This window comes from Cajanus cajan, chromosome 11 (genome assembly GCF_000230855.2).
Source record: "Cajanus cajan strain Asha chromosome 11, NIPB_CcT2T_4, whole genome shotgun sequence".
NCBI classification, from domain to species: Eukaryota; Viridiplantae; Streptophyta; class Magnoliopsida; order Fabales; family Fabaceae; genus Cajanus; species Cajanus cajan.
The window spans coordinates 46,209,244-46,234,968 of record NC_138527.1 but is presented as its reverse complement, the minus strand read 5'-3'; the positions used below and the strand labels follow the sequence as shown (position 1 = coordinate 46,234,968).

The window sequence follows — 25,725 nt, the reverse complement described above, 5'->3', positions numbered from 1 at the left end:
CAAGAGGTATTTTAGTTTTATATTATTTATGCAATATGGTATGTAGGTAAAGGGTGATATAGAATAATTTTCAAAGTTGCACATAAATATCTTTTTATCAAAAGGGATTACAATATTGAAGTCAAACTCAAGTTTTGTAAATACACAATCAAACTAATGCATAAGAGTTTTACATTTTATATTGAATTCATTAATTCAATAATTGGAGCTATAAAATAGGATATTTTTATAGTATGACATTTAGGAAATAATTTAGTTTTTCTTTTATGGTTCGTAGATTTTGAATGGTGTATCATCTAATTGGAAAGGGATATGATTGGTGTGGTTTGAACAATGTGTTGGGTACAAGACATTTTTTTTAATGTTTTTACAACCTTTTGGTACATCTTATAATAAATGGTTTCTTTAAATATATTATTTCATTGGTTGTAAAAAAATTATAAATCATAGGACTTTTTTTTACTATTATTTTTACTACAATGAGCACTAAATAGACATTAACTGATTTACGTGACAAACATCATTTGTCAACACTTGAAATAGTGTCAACATTTCATGTTAACTAAAATATTAACAATTATGATTTTTAAACCGTTCCAAGATCTTCACATTATATTGTTACAATTTGTTTAATTCAATTTTAATATACATTATTAATGTATATCACTCTAATTTAGTAAATTAAAATAGAAATAAATATTTTATTGTATATAAATGAATATTTTATTTTATTTAAAATATAAAATACGACAAAAAATAAATGTTATCTATTAATGTATGAAGAAAATTGAATAATTTTATTAAAGTATTTTGTCTAATTAAAATTAAAATTAAATTTACTTAATCTATGTTTAATTACATAAAAAATGAAATTAAATTTTAGAATTAAAAAAATTTAAATATGTATAACTTATATTTTTTAGATTGTTGGTATTTAAAATCATTTTAATTAAGTGATTCAATTAAATACTTTGAAATATTTGATACTTTTATATAGATAAACAAATAGAGAATAAACTTTTTTATTTGGTAATATTGAATGAAATAAATTACAAAGACATCAAACTTAAATTCTCACACTTTAACTACCACAATCCCACTCTCCAAACACTAGGTTAAGCCTTATAAATAGAGGGTAGACTACAGCCTTGTTTTAGTGATAACCGTTGAAATAATGAAGTGATTAAATTAAATGATTAGAAATACTGATACACCTTTCCATGTTTTTTTTTTTATTTTAAATTTTGTTCTTTTACATTTTTTAATAAATTATGTTTTGTAATTTTATTTTATTTTTTATTTGCCAAGATTGCTAGTTGCTAGTTGCTAGTTAGATTGGAAGGGAAAAAAGTCGGAACCACCGGGAGAGGGGGGCTTCACACAAAGAATTGCGCGGTTGCAGCGGTCAACGCCCGGATTCCGAAGTCTATACCAACCACAAGAGGCGGAGAGAGAGTTTTGGCCTTAGCAAGAAGGATAACGCCATTTGTTTTTGGTTTGGAGTACGTCATAGATTGGGAGTACTCATATTCTTATATTTTATCGCTTTCGTGTTTTTCCCTCTTCCTGCCGTCGCAGTTTAGCGGAAATCTAATAATTCTAGGGTTTTTCTCATTGAAGATCAATCAACTGGGCTTTGAGATGGTGAAGGAGACCGAATACTACGACGTGCTGGGTGTCAGTCCTACGGCTTCCGAAGCCGAGATTAAGAAGGCTTATTACATGAAGGTAATAATCTAAATTAATCAATCCTTTTTTCTTGTTTGCGTTATTTGTTTTCATTTCATATCAATAACGCAATTAATAAATTGATTATTTTTCCCGATGATACGGTATTACCTAGGGCTACGTAACTATTTTGCTTTGCAAGCTATCTTAAACCTCAATAGATCCGTCTAATCTCATTTACCCGTTTAAATAGACAGAAAATGGCAGATGCGTAAGTCCTAAGGCTGGATCTGGCCATTTTGTTGGTTTCAAAAAGATATTTCTACTCGTTGATTGAATTGCTTATACAGCCAATGGCCGTTTAACTTTGAAAATCTAAAATATAACTTCATGGTTTCTTCTTCTGTACTTTATTTACCGTTTAAATGGTTATCATCTTGTACCATATAACATATTTTAGAATATGTCCAGTGGTTTCATCATGGTATTTATTTCTTTTCTCCTCTACCAAATGTGCAGGCAAGGCAAGTGCATCCAGATAAAAACCCAAATGATCCTCTTGCTGCGCAAAATTTTCAGGCAAGAATGTTATGTTTCTGTTTTGGACTATTTAAGGGCACAGCATGCCATCTAACCTGGATTGCCTAGTTAATTGTTGAAAACTACTTTCCTTTCTGTAAGAAATTCTTTTATATCAAAACATATTGGCTTTCTACCTGGAGTAAGTAAATCCTCTCCCCATTAAATAACATCAACTTTTTTTTTTTTTTGTCGATCTAAAAATCTTTTAAGTCAACGAACCATAATTCTTGAGATCATATTCATGTTAACATGACATAATTTGCATTCTGCCATTCTGGTACTAGTCAATCTATAAGTTATATCTTGGAACTCACCTATTGAATTTTATATTGTCTATTATCTCCTATTGTCAATTTTACCAAGGTATATGTGTGCATGTATGTCTTCAACAAAATAGGCAATATGATGATGTGTTAATACCATTTTGCTAATCCCACTGTTTTTCATTGATTGTACATCATGCATAAATTGAATTTTAATATTGTCAATCAACTTTTGTTGCCACTAGTTATTCCCTATTTGTTTGATACTCTGGTTTTAGGTTTTAGGTGAGGCTTACCAAGTTCTGAGTGACCCAGCTCAAAGGCAAGCTTATGATGCTCATGGAAAATCAGGAATTTCAACGTTAGTTTCACTTATTTTTCAATAATATTTTACTTAATAGTCAAATATTAAGTGGATAAGATGTGCAAATTTATAATCTTGTTAAGGGCTCTTATTGCATTTTAACGTAGAAACATTTCCCTTGTTCTGATTTTATGTCTTTTATCCATTCTTTTCAGTGAAGGAATTATTGATCCTGCAGCAATCTTTGCCATGCTATTTGGTAGTGAGCTTTTTGAGGAATATATAGGCCAATTAGCCATGGCATCAATGGCTTCAATGGACATTTTTACTGAAGGGGAGCAATTTGATACTAAAAAGTTGCAAGAGAAAATGAGGGTATTTTATAATCTTTTTAGCAACTGCATTCTCTTTTGACTACTTTGATATATTGCATTTATTTATCTAATAACTGCATCCTCTTATGACTACTTTTATAAATTATATGTACATGTAAGTACGTTTCAGCTATGGTTAATTGTTATAGTATTCTAATGTGACTATGGATGGTGTAACTAGTTATCACACGCACTAATAGTACAGCATTGCCTAATTAGCCTCGACGAAGTGAAATATTCCCTCTAAAGTTAAGGCTTTTGTGTGGACAATGGTTCTTATGAGGATTATTACTATTCAGTTGCCACTGATATGCAAACCTCGTAAAGCAGCAATTTCTCCCAATTTTTCTAAGTTGAAGACTTTTGTTTCAACAACAATGCTTGGTGGGATTAATAATATTATAAAAAAAATCTAGAATGAGAATTACTAACTCAATACTAATAGGGTGTGTTTGGGAACCAGTTGAGTTCACTCAACTAGGGTTGAAAAAAAAGTTGTACTCATAAGCTTTTATTTTTTCTGCATTGGAACATGTGTTTTTCCGTTGAATGTGATTTTAAAAAGTTATACTCATAAACATGCACTTAGTTGTCCTTCCTCTATGTTTATAATGAGAGGTAAGGAATTATGTAAGAAAGACACGCCTAACCTAATAACACATAATAATGTAACAACTATTCTAATTTACAGTTTTGCAAATTATCATAGGAAGAGAGAGAGAGAGACAGACAGACAGAGAGAGAGAGAGAGAACAGAAAAAAAAATTGATCTTTAACTGAATTGTGTCTTTTTTTTTTTAATTTTTTTTTTTTATGCTGACTAGTGGAGTAATTTTACTGAAAGCAAGGAATAGGAGAGTAAATGCTATCATCTACAAGAGTTAACATGGGAATATTTTTAATTTCATCTCATTTTATTCAGTTAGAATATACTGATATAAAAGAGGTGTCCCAAGGCTTTTTTGGAGGAAGAGTGAAATTTTATTATAAATTAGATGACTAGGTTTGATGAGACTGTTACATTTTTTTTTAATTTGTATTGAAACATTAGCTCTATGTAAGCAGTAGCTAGTCCATCTTTGTTCATTTCCAAAAGTTTGACATGGTCATCTTGAGTGAGGAATTTCATATTTATCCTTTCTTAGATGCAGGTTTTATTTTTTATTTTTGTTTTAACAGATTCATTCTTCCTTCAGGTTGTTCAGAAGGAGAGAGAAGAAAAGCTTGCGGAGATACTGAAAAATAGGCTGAACCAATATGTCCAAGGAAACAAAGAGGAGTTTGTTAATCATGCAGAAGCTGAAGTGGCCTGGCTTTCCAATGCAGGTACTTTTCCCTGAGAATAATTCCAGACATGGTAACAGGCTAACAGCTCATTTTGATGCTTTTATTGTCACAAATATCAACATGTGGTTGTAAAAAGTTATTGAAATTCATAGTTCTTTTGTTTACAAAATCATGGATATCATTAAAAGAATAACTTTACATGACGTGGATAAACATTTGCCTAATCTCTTAAGTATTTGAATATCAACCTAACTCTACTCAGCACGAGTGTAACTGAGGTACTTTTGCTGAATTCATTAGTTGTCATTATACAGCTTATGGGGTTGATATGTTGAATACCATTGGCTACATATACGCAAGGCAGGCAGCAAAAGAGCTAGGCAAGAAAGCAATTTATTTGGGTGTGCCTTTTATTGCTGAGTGGTTTAGAAACAAAGGGCACTCTATTAAATCTCAAGTTACAGCAGCAACAGGTGAGAAAACTTTGTGCTATAAAGCCTTTCCTGGCTGTGATATGGTTTCTTTATGCTAATCATGTGATTAACTTTATATCATGTCTTAATAATACAGTTTTACTCTAATTTTTCACACTGGATGTTTCTTCAGGCTTGGATAAATTGAATTGAATTGACCTTTTGCCCACAAAGGCTTTTGTAAAACAATGAACCTAGATTGTGGCAAAGTGCAGTTCATGTGAAAAAATGAAAAAACTTGTTTTTCTGAATGTGCTCGAGTCAGTTAAGTGAGCTTTACCACTCAGTTGAATGACCTATTTATATTTATAAGGAATACAAAGATAATCGATGCCAACTAACTACAATTTACAATATAGTGATTAAGTTATCACTACTTCAAAAGATATATTGAACCTACCAATACAATGTATCTAGGCTGCATGGAAAAAGGAGCAAGAACAACCATGGTAGTTAAAAGCAAGATCTTACTTAAGATCGGGAAGTTGAATTAGGATCATAAATCAGGAGATCCTAATTCTACAAAATTTATAAAAAAACATATTTACATAGAAAGACTAGATTACGACCAAGGAACTACCATATTTACTTAAGATCTTGGAGTAGGTTTAAAGGATTGGGAAAGATTATGAGGGTCATTTTCTGATCAGAAATTGGAAATTTCAACAAAGATCATTTGGTTGGTTGCAATCCTAGAAACTATTTAGTATTAGATTGACTTTGGGACGTATAGTGTCTAAACTATTGATCTGCATCCACTGAGCTATATCTCTCCTTGCCTTCTAAGTGGGAAATGGTTTTCTGTTTTTGTTTCTGGAAAGATAACTGAAGTGTTTTAGATTGCTACCCTTAGATCTTTTGATTTGACTCTATCATCTCCGTAGCTAAAAATTGAGCTCAATAAATAAATGAGTTGAACGTGAATTACGCATAGTTTGACTTGTTAGATTCATGAATTGACTCAGCATATAAATATATAATTTATATAATTAATTTTTTTATTTAATTTCAATTTATTAAAATTTAAAAGAACCTTTAAAACTTAATTATAAATTACTAGTAATAAAAAATAGTGAGCACCTTAGGATTTCATGGTTTGAGTTTTCTATTGTCTTATCAAGACAAAGTAGTTTTTATATATATGATGAAATTATGTTTCTTTGGAGTTATATTTTGTAATTTTGCAAAGCTAATAAAATAAGTTATGATTTCTTTCCAAAAGAATTAAACAATCATTTTAACTAAAATCTATTAATAAATTAAATTTTTGAAATGTATAGGATTCAAAAAAATTGACTTTTAGTTCGTGCTGAACTACAATCGAGTTTCAAACTAAATCAAATATTATCAAGTCGAGTCGAATTGAATCGAATTCAGCTTGACTCATTTCCAATTTTACAATAAGCCCTCCCCTTGTTAAGGCTTTTTATTTGGACTGGATAAATGAACAATTGATACTTTGGTTGTTTTGGTTCTCTAGGCTGGCAAACATACATGAATTGCTAATTAAAAAACATTTGCCCAGGAGGCTGATATTTTTTTTCCTTTATGGTTGTTCTAGGGGCAATTGCTTTAATCCAACTGCAGGAGGATATGAAAAAACAACTCAGCTCAGAAGGGGACTATACTGAAGAAGAGCTTGAAGAATACATGCAATCTCACAAGAAATTAATGATTGACTCTTTGTGGAAGCTCAATGTGGCGGACATTGAAGCCACTCTTTCCCGCGTCTGTCAAATGGTTGTTTTCTGCGACAAATTCACTTTAATTATATAGCATAAAGTAGATTTGAGGGCTAAGTATTCTTAAATTAGATTATTTGTGCTTCACTTTAGGTTCTTCAAGACAACAGTGCCAGGAAAGAGGAACTCCGTGCTCGAGCTAAAGGGTTGAAAACTCTTGGTAAAATCTTCCAGGTGATATTTCTTTTCAAACTTCCTACAGAAATTTTATCTATATTGTGTATTGATTATGAAATATTTTGAATTCATGATTCCAATTTAGAGGGTTAAGTCAGCCAATGGTAACGAGAATGAAAGCATACCAAATAAGGAAGTACACAAGTTGAATGGAAGTGAAACTAGCAACGATGCTTGTTCTCCTAGTACATCACCCAAATCTTCAAGTCCTGATTTTTCAACTCATGCTGTATTTGTATCCCAGGTGCAATTTTCCCCACTGATCCTTTAATTTCATTTATATACTGTACAATTTAGGCTTTTTTTTTCCCTAATTCATTTACATAAGTGCAAGTATTTATAGTGATATCTTATATTTGTTTTAATACAAATTGATGTAGAGTCCCTATGTGGAGGCCCCGCAGTTTGCTGGAATGCAATTTGACTATAACTTTCCTAGGCCAACCGCCCCCCCAGGTGCCCAGAGACCTACTCCAACCAGCAAGGATCGAGTTTGATATCCCGGGTGTAGTTTTTTTTTTTTTTTTTTTTTTGCTTGATGGAGGGGGGTTATTGTATGTATTGCTCGTATGGTATCTTGTCAAATGTGCTTGTGCAATAGATGTTTGCTGGTAATCGCATTTTGTCCGCAGGGACCGCATTGTGCAGTGTGGTTTTGCATGTGTAATAATTCTACACATAGACGAGGGATAGATAATTTAAGGTAGTTTCATCATTGCCAGCTGGCCGTGATTGGCTGCCATGTATTTGAATTGTGTATTTTCTTGGGGTGTTTGCATTTAGGTTTCATTTCCTTTTCCGTGTTTCTTTTTTCTTAAGAGGTAGTGCGATGTCCGGATTCATGTATAATAACTCAATTTAATGGATATAAATATATATAGATTAGAAATCTACAGAATAAGTTTTGATAGATTTATTTTATTTAATAAATCATGTTATGTGTAGACTTATTTTAATAATTAACGTTTTATATCAAATTTTAATGATCGAACGGTTAAATTATAAGTATTTAATGTAAGATCAAGTTTACAAATTTTGAAAATTATATCATATTTTGTTATATAAATTTGGCTTAAATATGTTTTTAGTCCCTCAAATTTAGGGTAAATCTGTTTTTGGTCCTTCAAATTTAAAATTGTTAGTTTTAGTCCCTGTAATTTCAAAAAAAATTATTTTAATCCTTATATTCAAATTTTGTTAAGAAATTTATCAAATATTATTGCATAAAATCTATCTATTGGTGTCCTTATTAGTGAAAATATCACATTAAATCCGGTTGATATTACATAATTGTCTTAATTAGTCACTTTTAAATATGTTATTGGTGACCTAAGGAACTAAAACAAGATTTTTGAAAATTATAGGAACTAAAAATAATAGTTTTAAATTTGAGGGACCAAAAATAAATTTGTCTTAAATTTGAGGGACTAAAAATATATTTAAGCCTATAAATTTTAATTAATGTATAAAATATTTGTATGATTATTCGTCAATTTAAACTAATGAAATGAAGTAATAAATAATTTTTAATTTTATTTATGTATTAAAATTTTTTAATTTAATAATTGAAATCTAATGGAGAGCATAGGTTAATAAGTGAAGCTACTAAGTAAGTGGATACACACATGTAATCTTGGAGTAAAGAGAAAGATCAAATAATATCAATATAATTTTTATTAATTATTACATTGTATAATAATTTTTAATTAAATGATTATTTTTAAAAATTTATCATTAGATTAAAAGTTTTTTTTTCTCATAAATCATATATACAAAGTTTTATATTAATTTAAAATTGTTTGATATCCCATTTATATAGGTTAAAATTAGCGTATTATATATATTTTTAATTATACTAAAATATGAATTGTTTGATTGTCTTTTTATTATTGTTTAATTTTAACAAAATTTTACATACATTTTTAAAGTGATATAAACTTATGATTGAATGGTTGGATGTATTTTTTATATAAAGTTATTGAATGATATAATAATTGTATATAAATCCTAAACCATATATATATATATATATATTAGGGAGAAATCAAATGATACCGGTGTAACTTTTATCAATTATTATATTGTTCAATAGTTTTTATTAAATTATGATATTTTAATATTTATTAGTGAATTGAAAGTACTTTACTTTTAAATCATATGTGCAAAATTTTATATTAATCAAAAATGATATGATATCTCATTTATATATTCAAAAATTGATAATATATGTTTTAAAATATACAAAAAAATATGAACAATTTGATTACTTTCAAATTGTTCTTCAATTTTAACAAAATTTGATATGAATACTAGGGTTGAGCCAAAATTGACTTTGGAAAAGAATATGTGTATCTTTGATAAAGATAATAGAACTCAATCTAGTTGGACTGAGAATGAACATAATCTCGGTGGTTGAGACAAACTAGTATAAAATTATATGTTCAATTTCTTGACCCTTTGTAATGTTCTCTTTGTGGTTTATGTTATTAGTTCATTGTTTTAAAAAGTGTAAGTTTTTTATAAACATTATTCAACCCTTCCTTTTAGTGTTTGTCTTTTTCTCCACAAACTTTTTCTTCTTTTACTCTATATAATTTAAAATGTCTCTTTTAGTCTTATACATATACATAGTTTTTCTCTTCCTTTTTAACCTCAACCATTATTTTTCATTAAATTTGTTTGTGTTGTGTGAAGTAGCAAATACCACTTCGACGTGACATTTATAGTGTTAAATTTTTTTTGTTTAAATATATTAAAAGTACCCACAATTTCATACCATTTGCATCAAGAATCCAAATAAAAAATAATAACAAAAAATTAAAAAACACTTACGATAGAACCTAAAATCAAAACTATATACCTTATAATTAGGACACCTTAGTAACTTTCACAAAAGTTTTTGATATATATAGTTTTACCTACTTCTACAAGCACAATAAGTGATCCTCGAAGAAGATTTTCTACTTTTGATTATTAAACTTCTTTTTATCTCTTTTAAAGAAAAATGATGTGTTCATGTTAATCAAAATTCAAACATTCTATATACCCAAATTATTAGTGCCTTTGACACTGACATTGCCCTTTACTGTAGAAAAAGAACAACCAAAACTCATTAATGGTGACAATCCCAATTTTAAAATTAACCATAATATCGTTGTAATTGAACAATATAAGGTAACTTCAAATAAATAAATAAAATCACTTCAAAGTAATTTTTATCATGGAATCACAATACAATTAACGTTAATAGAAAATAAATAAGAGGAAGTAAAAGAAACTATTAAGACAAAAATGTTATCCGACTTGGCTTGTATTGGTTAGTTTAACTTGTTGACCAAGAATAGAAATCATGCATTTAACGAGTCTAAACCACTTAATGAGGAGGGTTTAGACAATTGTATAACTTTTATCAACTATTATATTATTTAATAACTTTATATCAAATGTGAATTTTGTCAGTCAACCTATTGAATTATAACTTTATGTCACCTTGTATGTGTATATCAAATTTGTTAAAAATTGAACAACAATTTAAAAGTAATAAAAGTGTTTATATTTTAGTATATTTTGAAATATTTATATTTCTTCAATTTTATTATTTAAGAATGAGGTACCAAGACATCTTGAATTAATATAAAATTTTGTATATATGATATAAGAGATCCAATATCATCTTTTGACTTAATACCGTTGTCAATTATTTATCAATTAATTGTTAAAGTTGTAACATTAGTTGTGACATGATATTAAGCACATGACATAAAAATTTTATCTGTCCCATAATAAGTGTCGTTCCATGTTATTTTATACAAATAAAGAAAAATTAATAAATATATGAAAGAGAATAATAATTTTACAAATTTAACCTCATTATTAATCTTCTGTAGTAGAAATGATGCAACACATAAACATCTTTCTATGCAATATTATGAGTTAATCACCTATATATTGTCAGTGTATTTTTTTTTTACACTGGTGGCAACCAATTATATCTTTTAATTGTGCCATATCACTGTAAACACATTTACTTCTAACAGTGACATGATACAAGTAAAAGATATAATTAGTTGTCAGTGTAAAAAAACTTTATACTGACAGTGTATAAGTGATTAATTTCAATATTATTGGGGGTATATTATTGGGGGTATAGTTGAAAAAGTGGTCATTAATATTGTATTGATATGACATTTAATTTGGTACATTTTGTTTTTGATGGGACACTTATTATAAAATTAAGGAGTAATAATTAATAATATTTAGGATAAATTTCTCTATTAATTTCCATTTTTATTTCATAAAAATAGTTAAATGAGATGATTTTTTTTCTGTTCGCTTTTCTGACAACATGGCAAGGAGTGTGGTATATATGTTGCGTCTGCCTCACATTTTGCTTGAATGCACACTTCCCCTTCGTTTTGCTTCTTTCGTGCGTCTGGCAGAATATATTTATTTTGATAAATAATTTAAAAAAAAATTATTTTAAACATTTTTTTTAATTTATATAGGTTGAAAAGTCCATGTCTGATTCAAAATTGTGAATCAAGTCACAACATTTCTCATTTTGACGATATTATCTTATATATGAAGTTACATCATTTCTCATATATTAAGTTACATGTATCAGAATGAGAGAATCTTGCTAGCTATGAGAAAGCTAAGAAAAACATATAACAATATAACATAATTTAGTTTTTAGTTTTTAACTTTGAAATATCGAATGATTTTTTTATCATTCATGTTTCTCTTATCTCGAAATGGTTTCAAGAAAAATACTAAATGGTTTTTTGTAATTTGGATTTAAAAAAATTAGTACTAAATTATTTTTTAAAAATTTCAAGATTTTAAATTGATACCATTATTTTTAATATTTAAAAAAATTAAAATCACATGTTTTTTTGGGGATGATTCCCAATTCCCACGCATGTGCTTACATGTCTTAAAAAATGAAAACTGGCGTTAAAAAAAAAAAGGAAAATATTTACTTAATTTTAAATTTTAGTTAGGACATATTAGGAGACAATCATGTGAAAGAGGAGCAAGAAGGAAGTGTTGTGGGAGGAGAGAGACAGAGGCGCAGAGCTGCGATCAGCAGAGTGGAAGCGCGAAACGGTCCTCCCCGGCTTTCCTTTTTTATTTTTTATTTTTTCCCCTTCTGATATAATTTGAGCTCATCCCAGTCGCGCACAATTAAAGCCAGCATAACCCTTCGGATTGAATTTAAATTCGGAAAAGCGAACTTGTGTACTTTACATTTACAGATTGAGTCTCCTTTCTCTTCCTTTGCAAATCTGTGGCTACGGGGTATCATATTTGTGTAGTGCTATTTTTCCTCAGATCTAGTGTCCGTAAAGCGGTTACCATTTCACCTCTCAGATCTAGAGTCTGAAATAGAAGATGGAAAGCGAGAAGAAATCGTCTTCGATATCTGATGTGGGGGCATGGGCCATGAACGTTGTCAGCTCCGTCGGAATTATTATGGCCAACAAACAGCTTATGTCCAACACTGGCTATGCTTTCGGCTTTGGTTAGCTTCTCACTTCTCAGCTTTTATTTCTCTGTGTTTGGATCTGAGACTGAGAGCGATAGATCTCTAAATTATTCGACATTATATGTATTCTGTCGTATCTTTCTATTTCACTTACTACGATGCGGCCATTTTTATGGTTCTGTATCTCCTCTGTCAGTCACGATCCATGATATTTACTGATCTTTTTAAGATATTTTCCATTTTCGAAAAACATTTAGTTGATACTTGACAATGACCGTTGTTTATTTTATTGTTGCTTGTTATTATTAAGAATGATGATTTCTGATATGACAATTAAACGCTATTAGTATTATGTGCAAACTTTTAATGTTATATTGCTTACGAAAGTTTCTTCTCATAACTTGTCTTATCTTTTCTTAATTTTTTCCAGCCAGTTCATTAACTGGGTTCCACTTTGCCGTTACTGCTCTCGTTGGCCTGGTGTCAAATGCTACCGGTTACTCAGCGTCAAAGTATGTTCCTATGTGGGAGCTTATTTGGTTCTCATTGGTTGCCAATATGTCTATCACGGGGATGAACTTTAGTCTCATGCTCAACTCCGTTGGATTCTACCAAGTATGGTCTTATTACGGGCCTTTCTGCCCATAGGAATATCACATATCATGTTCATGGCTTGGACAGTTAAACTTTAATTTTCTTTCTTGTTAAGAATTTCATCCAATAGTCTTTTTAAAATTCCCATCCTTCTTCCTTAAGTTGTGCATGCATATAATCCAGACCATCATCCATCATAGTCATACCATTTTGCCAAGCATGCACCAAGGCAATTATTTTGAAGCATTTCATGCTAGAAGTTGTAATAAAGCGTACCTGCCTAACCTATGGTTCAGTCAGATGCTCGTAATGTTGAATTGTATATGTATACTTTATATTTTGTTGCATTGTGAAATTAAAGAGCTTTTGATAAAAACAATTAAACACTACATACAACTAGAAATTTCGGGTTTATGGATCCATTCTTAATAGCCAACCTAAAAAGTCTGATGATATGAATTCCATATTGAAGCATTTAATTGCTAGTAGTGTTGCTATGTTTGGAATTTTGATTGACTTGCATAGTTAATTGAAAAGTTAAAATGAGGAATTTCACCTTTAGTTTACCTGATGCCCATTGGTTTTCCATTTAACTATCTGCAGCTATAAGTACTAATGTCAACCCTTGAAGTATGACTATCTAAAGAGATACTTATTGTTGTGTCAGGAATAATAATGCAACTTTTGTATGACAAAAAATTTGTGGTAGCCTAAAAATAAAATCTATCTTCTAATGCTCTTTTAGATGTAGACCTATTGTGCTTGGCATGGAGTAGGGTCAGGTCTAGGTATGCTTAGCATTTGCGAGGAAGAGATGGACAATTAACTCCCAGGTCCCACTCTAATGCCCAAGTTAACATCGAGAATAAAGATAATGCTCGAAAGAGTATTGAATGAATGACAAAGTGTTTGTGCCTTTGTAATGAGAGGGAGCTACTCTTGGCTTTGTTTGAGTGGGTGATTGGGAAGAGCCAGCAGTCTTGGGCTGTGAGTTGGAGCATCTGGTTGTGAGTCGTTCTCCATAAGGACCTACATACTGTGCTGCCAGCATGTATATAGAGTTGTGTTGTGCACCAGGATATTCACACTCAAACATATCTCTACATTAATAAGATATTGTTCACTTTGAACTTATGTCTTCATGGTTTTGTTTTTGATCATTTCCTAAAAAGCTTCTTATCAATGAAGATTTTATGTGTTTATAAAACCATGTTCATCCTTTTGTTTTAACGATCTTGGACTTTGATTGTATCCTAACAATTCTCTCCTCAAACAACCATCATACTTGTCTAATTGATCACCATTGGCTTTGATACCACTTGTTGTGTACTGGGGGTTGATACACACATACATGTTTCACATTAGTAAGATATTGGCCACTTTAAACCTAAGTTCTTATGATTTTACTTTTGATCATCTTCCAAAAGGTTTTATTCTAATAGAGACTGTGTTTATAAATTCATGTCTATCCTTTTGTTCTAACAATGTGAGATTTTAATTGTATTCCAACAAGTTGTTATCTACTTCTATGCCATTTGTTACTGTATGGTGTCAAGTTGCTTATCTACTATTATGCCATTGTGATTAGTTTAGAATGAGAGGGAGAGGGAAGCTAAGGTGTGCAACTTATTTTTATAAGATCCTTCATTTAGTTTTCTTTTTCATATATATATATATATAAATATACTTCTCTCCTATTCTTTTATAAAATATAAGTTCCTTAACTTCTAAAGATTTTTCCTCTAAATGTGTTTGGTCGAACTTCTCCAAGAAAAACTAAAAAAAAGTTGGGCCAAATACTTCCTTAGATTGTGCTCAACTTTTCATTTTAGAGGAGCAAGTGGGAGTTACTGTAATTATATATCAATTCTTGTATATTAGGAGGTGTTGGCTGTGTCACATTGTTTTCAGACTCATTTGTCCATTCCCATGAATCACTTTTAATGTATCAATGTATCATAAATGATAGTTGCCTTCTCATGTCTTCACTGAATTTTCATCGTTGCTTTTCAGTTGTTAATTTTCTGGTTATATATGGTCAGATATCAAAACTGAGCATGATTCCTGTGGTTTGTGTGATGGAATGGATCCTCCACAATAAGCACTACTCAAGGGAAGTGAAATTGTCAGTGGTGGTTGTGGTTATTGGTGTTGGCGTTTGCACTGTAACTGATGTAAAAGTTAACCTCAAAGGTTTCATGTGTGCCTGTTTAGCAGTTTTGTCAACATCTTTACAGCAAATTGTAAGTATTGTTTAATGTCTCTTCTCCAATATGCTGGTGATATATAATTCATTGCTATTTCTGTTGTAGTTTCCTTTTCACCTGTCATTTTATATATTATGAATTGGTGCAATTCTAGGTGAGTTCTAGACAGAACTTCATTAGATTTAGAATCACGACTAAGCATCATTTTTTTTCCCTTCTAAGGTCTAATAATGACCTGTCTTTCGCCTGTAAATGATCACTTGTTGTATATGCTATTATTTATTCGTTATGTTTGTGGGATTTATTCTTTTTTAACTGAGTCTTTTTCTTGCCTTTTTTTGTAACAGTCAATAGGTTCCCTTCAAAAGAAATATTCGATTGGATCTTTTGAATTGCTGAGTAAAACTGCTCCCATTCAAGCCCTTTTTCTTCTCATTCTTGGTCCATTTGTGGATTACTACCTCAGTGGCAAATTGATAACGAACTATAAGATGTCTTCTGGTGCCATTGTAAGTTCCTTTTCCCCTATTGACACTAGTTTGTTGTTAGGATTATTTTATAGTATTTATCTAGAAAATATTTATATTTATAAGAGGAGGATTATAATTTCGTTATTTTTATAAGGTTATTTTACACACAATTCCATAATGATGAGATATTATCTGTTCGACCTAACCTTTCATATAGCGGAATCTGTTTTTGTATATCATATGATCATTTATCACTTTTTTTTAGTTATAACTTATTGATTGTCATCGAATCTGTGGTTATGACACTGCTGATATTGTCTGCTTTGGGCTTAAATTTTCACGGTTTTATTTTTGGTTATCATCAAAAATGTCTCTATATCATTGAAGTATATATGTGTTTTATAAGTTGTTATTTTTTTCTTTATTTTATCGATGTGAAACCTTATTTGTATCCAAACATCTGTCATATTATGTAAGTATTTATCTTTAATTATACAACTAATGTTGGGTTATTCTTTTAAATTTTTTCTTTGACCTCTGCAGTTATGTATTCTTCTTTCATGCTCGCTAGCTGTATTTTGCAATGTGAGCCAATACCTTTGCATTGGGCGCTTTTCAGCTGTTTCCTTCCAGGTTTTAGGCCACATGAAAACAGTATGTGTTCTGACGTTGGGATGGCTGCTATTTGATTCAGAGCTAACTTTCAAGAATATCATGGGAATGGTTATCGCAGTTGTTGGCATGGTAATTTACAGTTGGGCTGTTGAGGCTGAAAAGCAGTCAAATGCAAAGATCCTTCCTCACGCGAAAAACAGCCTGACGGAAGAAGAAATTAGACTATTGAAGGATGGAGTAGAAAAGAGTCCTCTGAAGGATGTTGAACTTGGTGAGGCTCAAGGATAGATTGACCCGGATTTGGTGGTTAAATTGATGAGAAATGAATGCCGGCAATTATACTGTGTATTGCTTTCATTTGGTTTGTTCCTTTTTTCTAGTCACATTTCTATCTGCTTACCCTGGCACGGATCCAGTTTTAGAACTTGTGTTCCCGTTCATCAGCAATGCTTCTTTATTAGTTTGATTTATTACTTTTGTTGTTGAGGTTATTTATTTGGCCTGAGAAAATTGTTAGATGAACAACGTGATGGCCCCATTAAGATGTATAATGTGTACGCAAATGAAAAGCGATATCAATCCCCTCTTGCAATTTCTGTTTTATATAAATTAAGTTCGGATCTTTTCCTTTCTTTTCTTTTTTTAAGGTTTAATACGTCATTTTGTTGATTAGAATTTTTGACTTACGTCTCTAAACTTAAAAAATTATAATTAAGTTTCTTTATATTTTTATATTTTATATAATTTAGATCTTGGGGTTATAAGTCTCTATTTAGATATTTGAAATTTCAAGATATTTTTTATATTTTCATATTTAGACAGTCAAATTAAATTACTATTTCGTATCATCTTTTTTTAATTTATCATAAATACATTGACAACACAAAGTTCAAACAAAATTATGTATATACTATCTTAATCTCCCACTACTAGGTCAATCTTAGTTGTTTTTCCATATCTTCATTGGTGCATTAGATTTTAATTATTATCCATTAAAATTTCTCACTATTTCATAATTTAGATTAAATATACTTTTAATTCTTGAACATTTGTCAATTTTTTTTATTTATTTTAGTACTTAAACAAGGTTTTTTGAGTTTTGGTCCCTAAAAGTTTTGTTCAACAACTTTTTTTTTTTTTGACATTTGAGAGCAAAACATTGATAGGAGAAAAAATTTAAGAACTAAAAGTGGAAACTAAAAAAAAGTTTAGAGACTAAAATTTGTAAAAATAAAAAATTGTTCAGGAATTAAAAACATATTAATCACGAGTAGGAATTTTTTATGGTTGGAAATTAAAATTTAAATATGATATACATAAATGATGTCATGAAATAATAATATATGGGACTTTTCTACAAATGAACTCTTTGCAAATCTAAGGTTCGAACCACACACTTTTGTCTCCACACCGTATTTTTGAACTATTAGCTTCCAAGATTGATAAAACCCTCATGATAGTGTTCCACATTGGTAAATTAGCTTTCTTGGAAGTATTGAAAAGGTGCCCATGTTGTACATAGCAACTTATCAAGAGATGAACCCACAATTTGTGGCTCCCTTGTAATATCCCCCAAACGAGTTTGCCTAGTAAGGCCACATTTTGGTTCCAGGTCGATTGCACACCTTGTCTGCTCATGTTTTGAGATCTAGTGATCCTTTGCCAACCTACCAAATGCATGTTGTGATCTGTACCCCCCTTTTCAAATGAATTTGCAATTAGTTTTGTTTAGAAAGTCACATGTATGTTGTGGCAGCCAATCAATTTGCATATGGTATGTTCAAATGGCTAACAAAATAACATTAACTAGCGTCATTCTCCCTGATTTGTTTAGTAATGTATCCTTCCAAGTTACCAATTTGACTGACACCCTTTCTATGTATAAGCATAGTTTCCTTTCTTGGTCTGACCTTAAAGTAAATTAAATCTCAAACATCTCTTAATATGATTAGTATAGAAAATATTGCTCACATTGAGAATTTTCTCCTTCACCCTTGTCACTCTTTTAGAGGCATAAGCCTGAGATTTTTCCACATTGACCCTCATACTTGAGAGCTAGCAGAAATCATTCAATACCTTTATTACAAGCTAAGCTTGTGAAGTCTTCGATTTGGTGAAAATGAGGACATCATTTGTAAAAAAAAGGTGTGAGTTTTGGGCCCCCTTAGACGTTTGTATAGACTTCCACTTGCCAGGTGACACTTTCGAAGAAATTAAATCACCTAATTGTTCTATACACAAAACAAAGAGTTAGGGAGAGAACAATTTTCCCTAACGTAATCCATGTTTGGGAGTGAAAGAATTTTGATTTGCTTTCGTTTCGAAGTAGCAAATTGGAGGTAGAACAAATACCATGCATAATTAGAAAAACAAACCTCTCTAAGAATCAGAAAAGCCTCTAAGTTTGGCATAAAAAGTTCCAATCCACTAAATCATAGGCATTCTCTAAGTCCAACTTGAGCATAACATCACATTTGTGCTTCTTAGACTTAAACATGTAATGGATAATCTCATAGAAGAAAATAACATTATCAAAAGTACCCTATTCAAGATAAAGCTGCTTTGTACGAGACTCGTCATATCATTAAGGAAGGATCTTAGTCGATTTATAATTACTTTTGAAATGATTTTGTAAATCACATTGCATAAGAAGATTGGAAGAAATTCTTTTATGCTTGTTGGATGAACCACTTTAGAGATCAAAACTAAGAGAATCTTCTAAATTAGGATCAAAGATTTTGGTTACAAAAGTCTTCTAACCACTTATTAAAAAAAATATTAATAACATTAAAATTAAAATTAAATAGCTAAAATTTTTAAATTTCTCATAAATTATTATTTTATGATAGTTTTAAATTTCAAAGTTCAAGACACTCATAAATAATTCCAAAAACCTACTACGTCTCTGTCTCTCTTAATTTAGAGAACTACTTAAAATATTTGAAATACTTTTTTTGATTAGCTTTCTCAAATACTTTAAAAACAACAAAGTAATTTAACCTATAAAAAAATTACAGATAATTGATGATGTTTTTATGCTTATAGGATGGGGACAGGCTAAGGATATAAAGTGAATTAATTTAAGAACAATTGAGAAATCGGAGGTGCGGTGATGGAAGTAACAAGTCCGACGATGACTTTGGATGGCGAAGATGTGGATTCGCTCTTTGAAGGGATGATACTGTTTAACCCTGCCGAAACTGAAGCAGAGCTCCGACAAGAGAAAGACAATGGTAGTGATGATTCTCTTCAATACGGTCAAAGTGATACTTGTTCGCAATCACAGCCCCTTGACGAGAATCTATTCTCTGACCTCACACTTGTGGTCGATCCCCTCCAAAACATAGAAGTAGGTGAAGTCGAGCACGATCTCCAATCTCAGCAGGCATCTATATCTGCTACCGCTCCAACTTCCTCGATACAGGGACAGGGTCAAGCCCCCAGAAGGAGAAAACGATCTGGCTTGAGGATTGGATACGGTAGGGACGTACTTTTTTCCAACGATCTGCCTCAAACACCTATTTCTGATGGTGGCAGCCTAGGGGATGCTGCTATTGGGGTCCGGGACACCCTTCCCTCCATTACCCCTGCCACTGACGATGCTGATGCTGATGCTGCTACTGTTACCCAACCATCTACTGAATCCTCCTCCAAATCAAAGAATGAGAATCGGAAACAGAAAGACGATTCAGCCTTTTCTGAGGCAGAGTTTCGGCAAATTAAGGCCAGCATACATGAGAAGCTTAACCATGCCAGTCAACAGGTAAAATCTGCTTCTTCTGCCCGAAAGGATTCCATCAGGAATAGAAGAAAAACTGCTGAGAATGCCAATCTTGCCTCCGTCAAACACTTGGAGCTTGAAAAGCAGTTGGAGGAAGCCTGCGAAGCTGAAGATTTCGAGAGGGCTGAAAAGGTTAGCGAAAACCTTTCTGCTGCCGAGAAGGAGAAACAAGCTTTCACCAATTCATTGAGAGAAGCGGATGCCTTTGTCGATGCTTTAGATTTAAAATTGCAGCATGCCCTTGACTCTCAGTTAGCTGCATTGGAACAATGCGCAATCTTACTTGACAATTATGCAACGGTTAGTAAAACATTGTCGGATGCACAACTATCACATCTTTCATCATTTATTTTCTCTTTCATGACAATCAAATGAAATCAAATGTTATGTTACAGATTTCAGACAAAAATCTTTCTGCTTTTGCATTTCCTTCTAACTTCACATAAATCCATCAATAAAATCAAATGTAATGTTACAGATTTTAGACGTTTATCTTCATGGTGTGAGTGATTTCACCATTTAAATCAATGTTTTACAAGAAAATTGATTACTTTCTCAAATCCCCTTACAATTAATTTTTTTTTCCTGGGAGGTATAACTCCCTCCCACTAAATCAACTCATTTATTTTAAGAATAAAATGGTACCTGTTATAACTCCATACCCTACCCAAGATGGGATCAAAATCCTTTGTTGTGTCGAACTATTTATATAAACTACTTTCGTATCCCTTTACACTCATGTAAGTGAATGATGTGATTGATGAATTTTAATTTAAGTCCAATTTTATTTAAGAGTTCCAGCTTTCCCTCTCCTTTTACTCTCACTGTCTCACCCAATGGCTATAAAATGTGGACACTGCAATTATTTCCACCCCCCCCCCCCCTCTTTTTTTTTTCTGTAGTGTCATGTTTTATCTGAGTGTCCACAGCTCTCTTTTTGAGGTGTTCTTGCTTCGTAGTCATATGATCTTTGGAATGTTAGCTGTTCAATACTTAAAATAATACAAATGGTTACTTTAAGTATTTTAGTTCTTCTACTTATAATAACATTACCTGAAAACCTGTTAACAGAAAATAGATAATCTTCTTTCATCGCTCTTTGAAGGATTTAGGATTGTGCTTCTGCTGTTAAGCTCCATCCATACTTTATTTGTACAATTTTGCACCTCCTTGTTTACTTATAACTTTAGGCTCCTCAATCAAGTTATGATTAGAATTTCTAATGTGTGTATTCCTTTTTCTAGAATGCTTTAAATAATGCAAATTCTGCCATCAAGAAAGCAACATCAGTGTATTCACAAGAAATAGACCAATGGCTTTCATCATCCGAAGCCTTGGAGGTTAAAAAGATGGAGTTGGAGATTGAATCACATTTTATGAATGAAGCTCGTTTAGAATTGAATAATACCATTGAAGATTCAATCCAGGATGACAAAAGAGAAAAAGAGTTCCTTTGTAAAAGAAAGGATGTGTTAATGGGTGAATTGGAACAACTTCTTGCTTTAGTTAAACAGAAAGAAAAGGAGATAGCAGACAACAACTCTAATTTAGAAGCTGTAGAGAATAAGATAAATAAAACTGTCTCTGGATTTAAGGAGATGCAGTCAAGCATTGATGCCAAGTATGGCAAATTGCAATCTGTCCTTGCTCAAGTGAAATTAGGTACTGAAACTTTGTCTCTAAAGAAGGAGGAAATTGATAACTTTCTCATTAAGGAAGAAGAAATGAGAGCAAGACTTGAGGAATTTGCTAGGATTTCTACAGAAGAAGCTGAAGGATACCGTGAAATAGTTAAACTGAGAAGAAGTTTGATGTCGTCTATATTGAAGTCCAGGGAGGACAAACTGACACTTGCCAAAAATGAGGAAAAGCTTTATGGAGATGTGAAATTGTTTCAACAGGCAGTTTCTGATGCAAGAGCTTCGTTGCAGGTTAAATTTTGTACTGATTTTTGTGTTTTAAATTGTGTATATGGCTGAAATGTGATAAGTAATCTCAGACTCCCAGCACAATGCCGCACCTGTGCACTACCTAATAAGCAATAACCTTAAATTTGAAGTTATACACAAGCTATGTTGCTTCAGTATATATTAGGTTGAGAAAATACTATAAATGGTTCCACATGTAATCAAATCCACAAGCTAAACAAGCAAGACCTATTGCTATTTCTTTTTGCACAAAAGAAAATTCTTTTAGTAGTTATTTGTTCACATATGTGGTTACACTGTTTTCAGGAACTATCTTCAAGAAAGTCAAGCATCCAGCAAGATATAGCATCCTTCAAGCAGAGGATTATTTTCATAGATAAAAGAGTCCCAGAACTAGAAGCGGAAAAGAAAGTTGCTACTGCTGCAAGAAATTTCAAGGAAGCTGCACGAATAGCTATGGAGGCAAAGTCACTATGTGTTGAGAAAGAGAGCATCCAGATAGGCATGGATACAGCTACATCAAATCTAGAGAAGCTTGAAGAAGAAATCAAAGACATCCTTAACAAATTACAGGAGACTGAGGGAATGATTTTATTGAAGGAAAAAGAGTTGGCAATGGTTGGATACCAGAGGCTACTTTTGACAGCTGCTACTGCTAGAGCTGAAAAAGCTGCCGCACTAGAAATGGGTGACATGGAAGAAGCTAACCTCCTACTTGCTGAAGCTGAGGCGGCAGACTGTGAAGCTGAGAAACTTCAATTAACATACAAATTTGAGGCGGAAGACTTAACTGATTTACAAAGACATTTAATTTCAATGGATCTTGTATCGTATCTTGATCAGAAGCAGTTGGAAGAATTAGCTGTGTCACTTCATCTATTTACTGGCTGATTGTTGAAACAAGATTTCAATAGATTTGGTGATTAATATAGTACCAGAAATACTGAAGTACAACATGAATGCCCAACCGTTGGAATACCATGTCTTTACTCTTCACGCTCTCTACATTTTAAAGATAACTGAGTATGAGATTTGTGCAATTTTCTCTTCTTTTTTTCTTTCAATTTTTGAGGGCTTCTATCCAAAATCCCGACCAAAAATATAATGGAAGAACTCAGAGCAAGAAAAAGTGATATAAGCAACTTTGCTTGTGAGGATTGTATTTATTTTCAATAGTAGATCGCATGAGTGCATGTTTGGTTTTGTAGTGGAAACATGGTGAACCACATTCATTCTAGTCAAAGCAAGGTGTTGGTTTTCAAAATAAAATTACTTTCAATTGAGAAAAAGCAAGGTGGGGTTGAAGTAATAGTGAGCTTGGTTTTGCTTCGTTCAGAATCAATTTTGAACTTTTGGTTGTGGCATTTTCTTTAATTTACCCCCCTTTCTCATTGTATATAATTTCACCAATCCAAAAACTCCATCAGCATTTCGATGTTGTCTATCACTAAGAAATACTTGCGAGCACACATAACCAGCCTATTGACTTGGGAAAGAGCAAGTCACTGAGGCTTTCGGCCAAATAATATTGATTGATATTACTTGGATATCTTCAGCTTTGTTGATGAATAGTTACTGTAACATCAGAAGGTTTCTTGTCACCGCAGAAGTACTGCGTGACTAATGAAAATGGCAAAAGTTGCCATTGATGTGGATAAAACTTTGCAAAGGTGATTATTAAGTACTAAATTTTCAAGTATAATTTTAATTTTAATTAAAGAATAACACACAAAGTAAATAAACCAAAGTTTTGTTGTTTTTTAAAACCATTTTAGACACATGCATTATGAAGTGTGCAATGGTTTGCTTATTGCAATATCATTGTTGGGTCCGAGGTTCATGACATGACATGCCCTCATCTCAACCAAAACCATCAACAACACAGCATAAACTATGAAGAATACCAGCAGCACATGCAAGATACTAGCAAGGCTATTTGTTGCACATCTTCTGCTTCACTCTCACTTTTGTGTTTTTCTTTCTCGTTTGTTACTATAATATCGTTGCTGATGGGTAGTTGGTCATTCTTTTTCCTTTGCATTTACTAGGGCATTACTTTGCTTGCTGAATAGGAGATTACGGCACAGGTGATCAGAATTTTACTTCTTAAGACTTCATTTATTATGGTTGTTGTAATTGAATTTTTTATTGTCTTCACTGGATTGAGGTTTCATGAGAGGCATTGAAGGTCATTGGTCTCTTCTTGTATCGTGGTCGTGGGTGCTCTGCTGAAATATCTTGCCTCCAAGGTTAGTTCTGTTTGATATAACTGAGTTACAGAAATCTCTTATTCTTTTATTCACCGTAATGTTTTTTACTCACTGAATTCTCGTGTTACTGAAATGTGCTTTGTTTGTGCACCACTTGTCTGCTATCTGTTACATTGTAATATTGTATATAACTCACCAAAATGTCATGCACTGAGGTTGCTTTATTACTCACCAAAATGACATGTACTGGTTGGTCAATGGTCACTTGACTACTAAAGCATTACATAGTTTTATTTTTAAAACTGTTGGATTAATGTAATATAAATAAAAGTGTAGGATTTAAAATTATTGTGTGGCTAGTATAACAATAGATCCTAAAACAACTGTTTTAATAATTTAAAATTATTAAAATTATAAATTATTAAAATTATAAATCATTAATATTATATCTTATTAAAATTATAAATTATTAATATTATATCTTATTAAAATTAAAAATTATTAGAAGTATAACTTATTAAAGTTATACTTATTAAATTTGTAACTTATTAAAATTATAAATTATTAAATTTATTACTTTGTAAAAGTATAAATTATTAACATTATTAATTTTTATAATTATAAATTATTTTATATACAAATTTATGTAATTAATAAAATAATTTTTACGTTAAAGAGGTTTAAGTCAGTAAATATTTAGATGGGAGGTTTATGTCAGGAATTTTTTTTTTTAAAAAGTATTATTAAAGTAAAAAAATTCACTATCTGTTACATTGTAATATTGTATATAACTTACCAAAATGTCATGCACTGATGTTGCTTTATTACTGACCAAAATGACATGTACTGGTTGGTCAATGGTCATTTGACTATTAAAGCATTACATAGTTTTATTTTTAAAACTGTTGGATTAATATAATATAAATAAAAGTGTAGGATTTAAAATTATTTTGTGGCTAGTATAACAACAGATCCTAAAACAATTGTTTAAACTTTAAAGTACGTAGTTTGAAGTGTTTATTATGGTGGATAGAAAAAAAAAATCTTTATTAAAGAATTAGGTAGGCAGAATAATATGGCAATTGGTAGTATAACAATAACTGATCCGCTGGGTAGAAAAGTCTTCTTAAAAAATGTCTACTTAAGAATAGTATGATTTTTAAAGTCCATTTGGATTCAAATTATAAATATTTTAAAGAATTTTTTTATTTAAAAATATATATTTATTTTTATAAAGAAACTCTTAAAAAAATTATAAATAAACTTATATTTAAACATACTCTTAATATTATTTAGCTTCAATCATAATCACTAGTTATATTTATGTCTTATATATATATATATATATATATCAATAGATCCTATAGCAATAGGCGACAAAAATCAAGTGGCTATGTGGTGTAATGAAAATGAGAATGTAATACGTAATTCAAATTATGTCTGCACTATAAATTAATACTTCAATCTTTTATGTTTTTCCTAATGATTGGTGATAATTGTCTCGTCAAAGATAGCTAGGGTGTTAGTGTGATTGTAGAAACATGTAAGTCACGTAATGAGTT

General features: G+C 31.2%; 3 protein-coding genes across 7 annotated transcripts; all 3 read left to right on the top strand.

The window, feature by feature from the left end:
• Nucleotides 1-1,177: 1,177 nt before the first annotated feature.
• Nucleotides 1,178-7,663, top strand: LOC109790368 (chaperone protein dnaJ 10). 2 transcript variants are annotated; one of them, XM_083066493.1, is made up of 11 exons: nucleotides 1,178-1,520; nucleotides 1,621-1,728; nucleotides 2,188-2,247; nucleotides 2,792-2,874; nucleotides 3,033-3,192; nucleotides 4,388-4,517; nucleotides 4,793-4,951; nucleotides 6,513-6,691; nucleotides 6,787-6,867; nucleotides 6,956-7,114; nucleotides 7,251-7,663. In XM_083066493.1, exons 2-11 carry the CDS (start codon nucleotides 1,642-1,644, stop codon nucleotides 7,365-7,367), a joined length of 1,215 nt encoding a protein of 404 aa, XP_082922619.1. In that variant the 5' UTR covers nucleotides 1,178-1,520; nucleotides 1,621-1,641; the 3' UTR covers nucleotides 7,368-7,663. The 2 variants fall into 2 exon arrangements, with proteins under 2 accessions (XP_082922619.1, XP_082922618.1); XM_083066492.1 differs by having other exon boundaries at nucleotides 1,179-1,502.
• Nucleotides 7,664-11,831: 4,168 nt separating this feature from the next.
• LOC109790367 (UDP-rhamnose/UDP-galactose transporter 2) lies at nucleotides 11,832-16,836 on the top strand. 4 transcript variants are annotated; one of them, XM_083066386.1, is made up of 6 exons: nucleotides 11,832-11,979; nucleotides 12,205-12,394; nucleotides 12,793-12,973; nucleotides 14,995-15,195; nucleotides 15,507-15,668; nucleotides 16,173-16,836. In XM_083066386.1, the coding sequence occupies exons 2-6, from the start codon at nucleotides 12,309-12,311 to the stop codon at nucleotides 16,530-16,532; spliced, it is 990 nt and encodes a 329-aa protein (XP_082922512.1). In that variant the 5' UTR covers nucleotides 11,832-11,979; nucleotides 12,205-12,308; the 3' UTR covers nucleotides 16,533-16,836. The 4 variants fall into 4 exon arrangements, with proteins under 4 accessions (XP_082922512.1, XP_020205092.1, XP_082922511.1 ...); XM_020349503.3 differs by having other exon boundaries at nucleotides 11,833-11,979; nucleotides 12,789-12,973; XM_083066385.1 differs by having other exon boundaries at nucleotides 11,878-12,394.
• A 2,475-nt stretch (nucleotides 16,837-19,311) lies between these two features.
• On the top strand, nucleotides 19,312-22,993 carry LOC109790369 (neurofilament light protein). Its single transcript, XM_020349507.3, has 3 exons — nucleotides 19,312-20,325; nucleotides 21,270-21,956; nucleotides 22,260-22,993. Exons 1-3 carry the CDS (start codon nucleotides 19,357-19,359, stop codon nucleotides 22,842-22,844), a joined length of 2,241 nt encoding a protein of 746 aa, XP_020205096.1. The 5' UTR covers nucleotides 19,312-19,356; the 3' UTR covers nucleotides 22,845-22,993.
• Nucleotides 22,994-25,725: the final 2,732 nt, after the last annotated feature.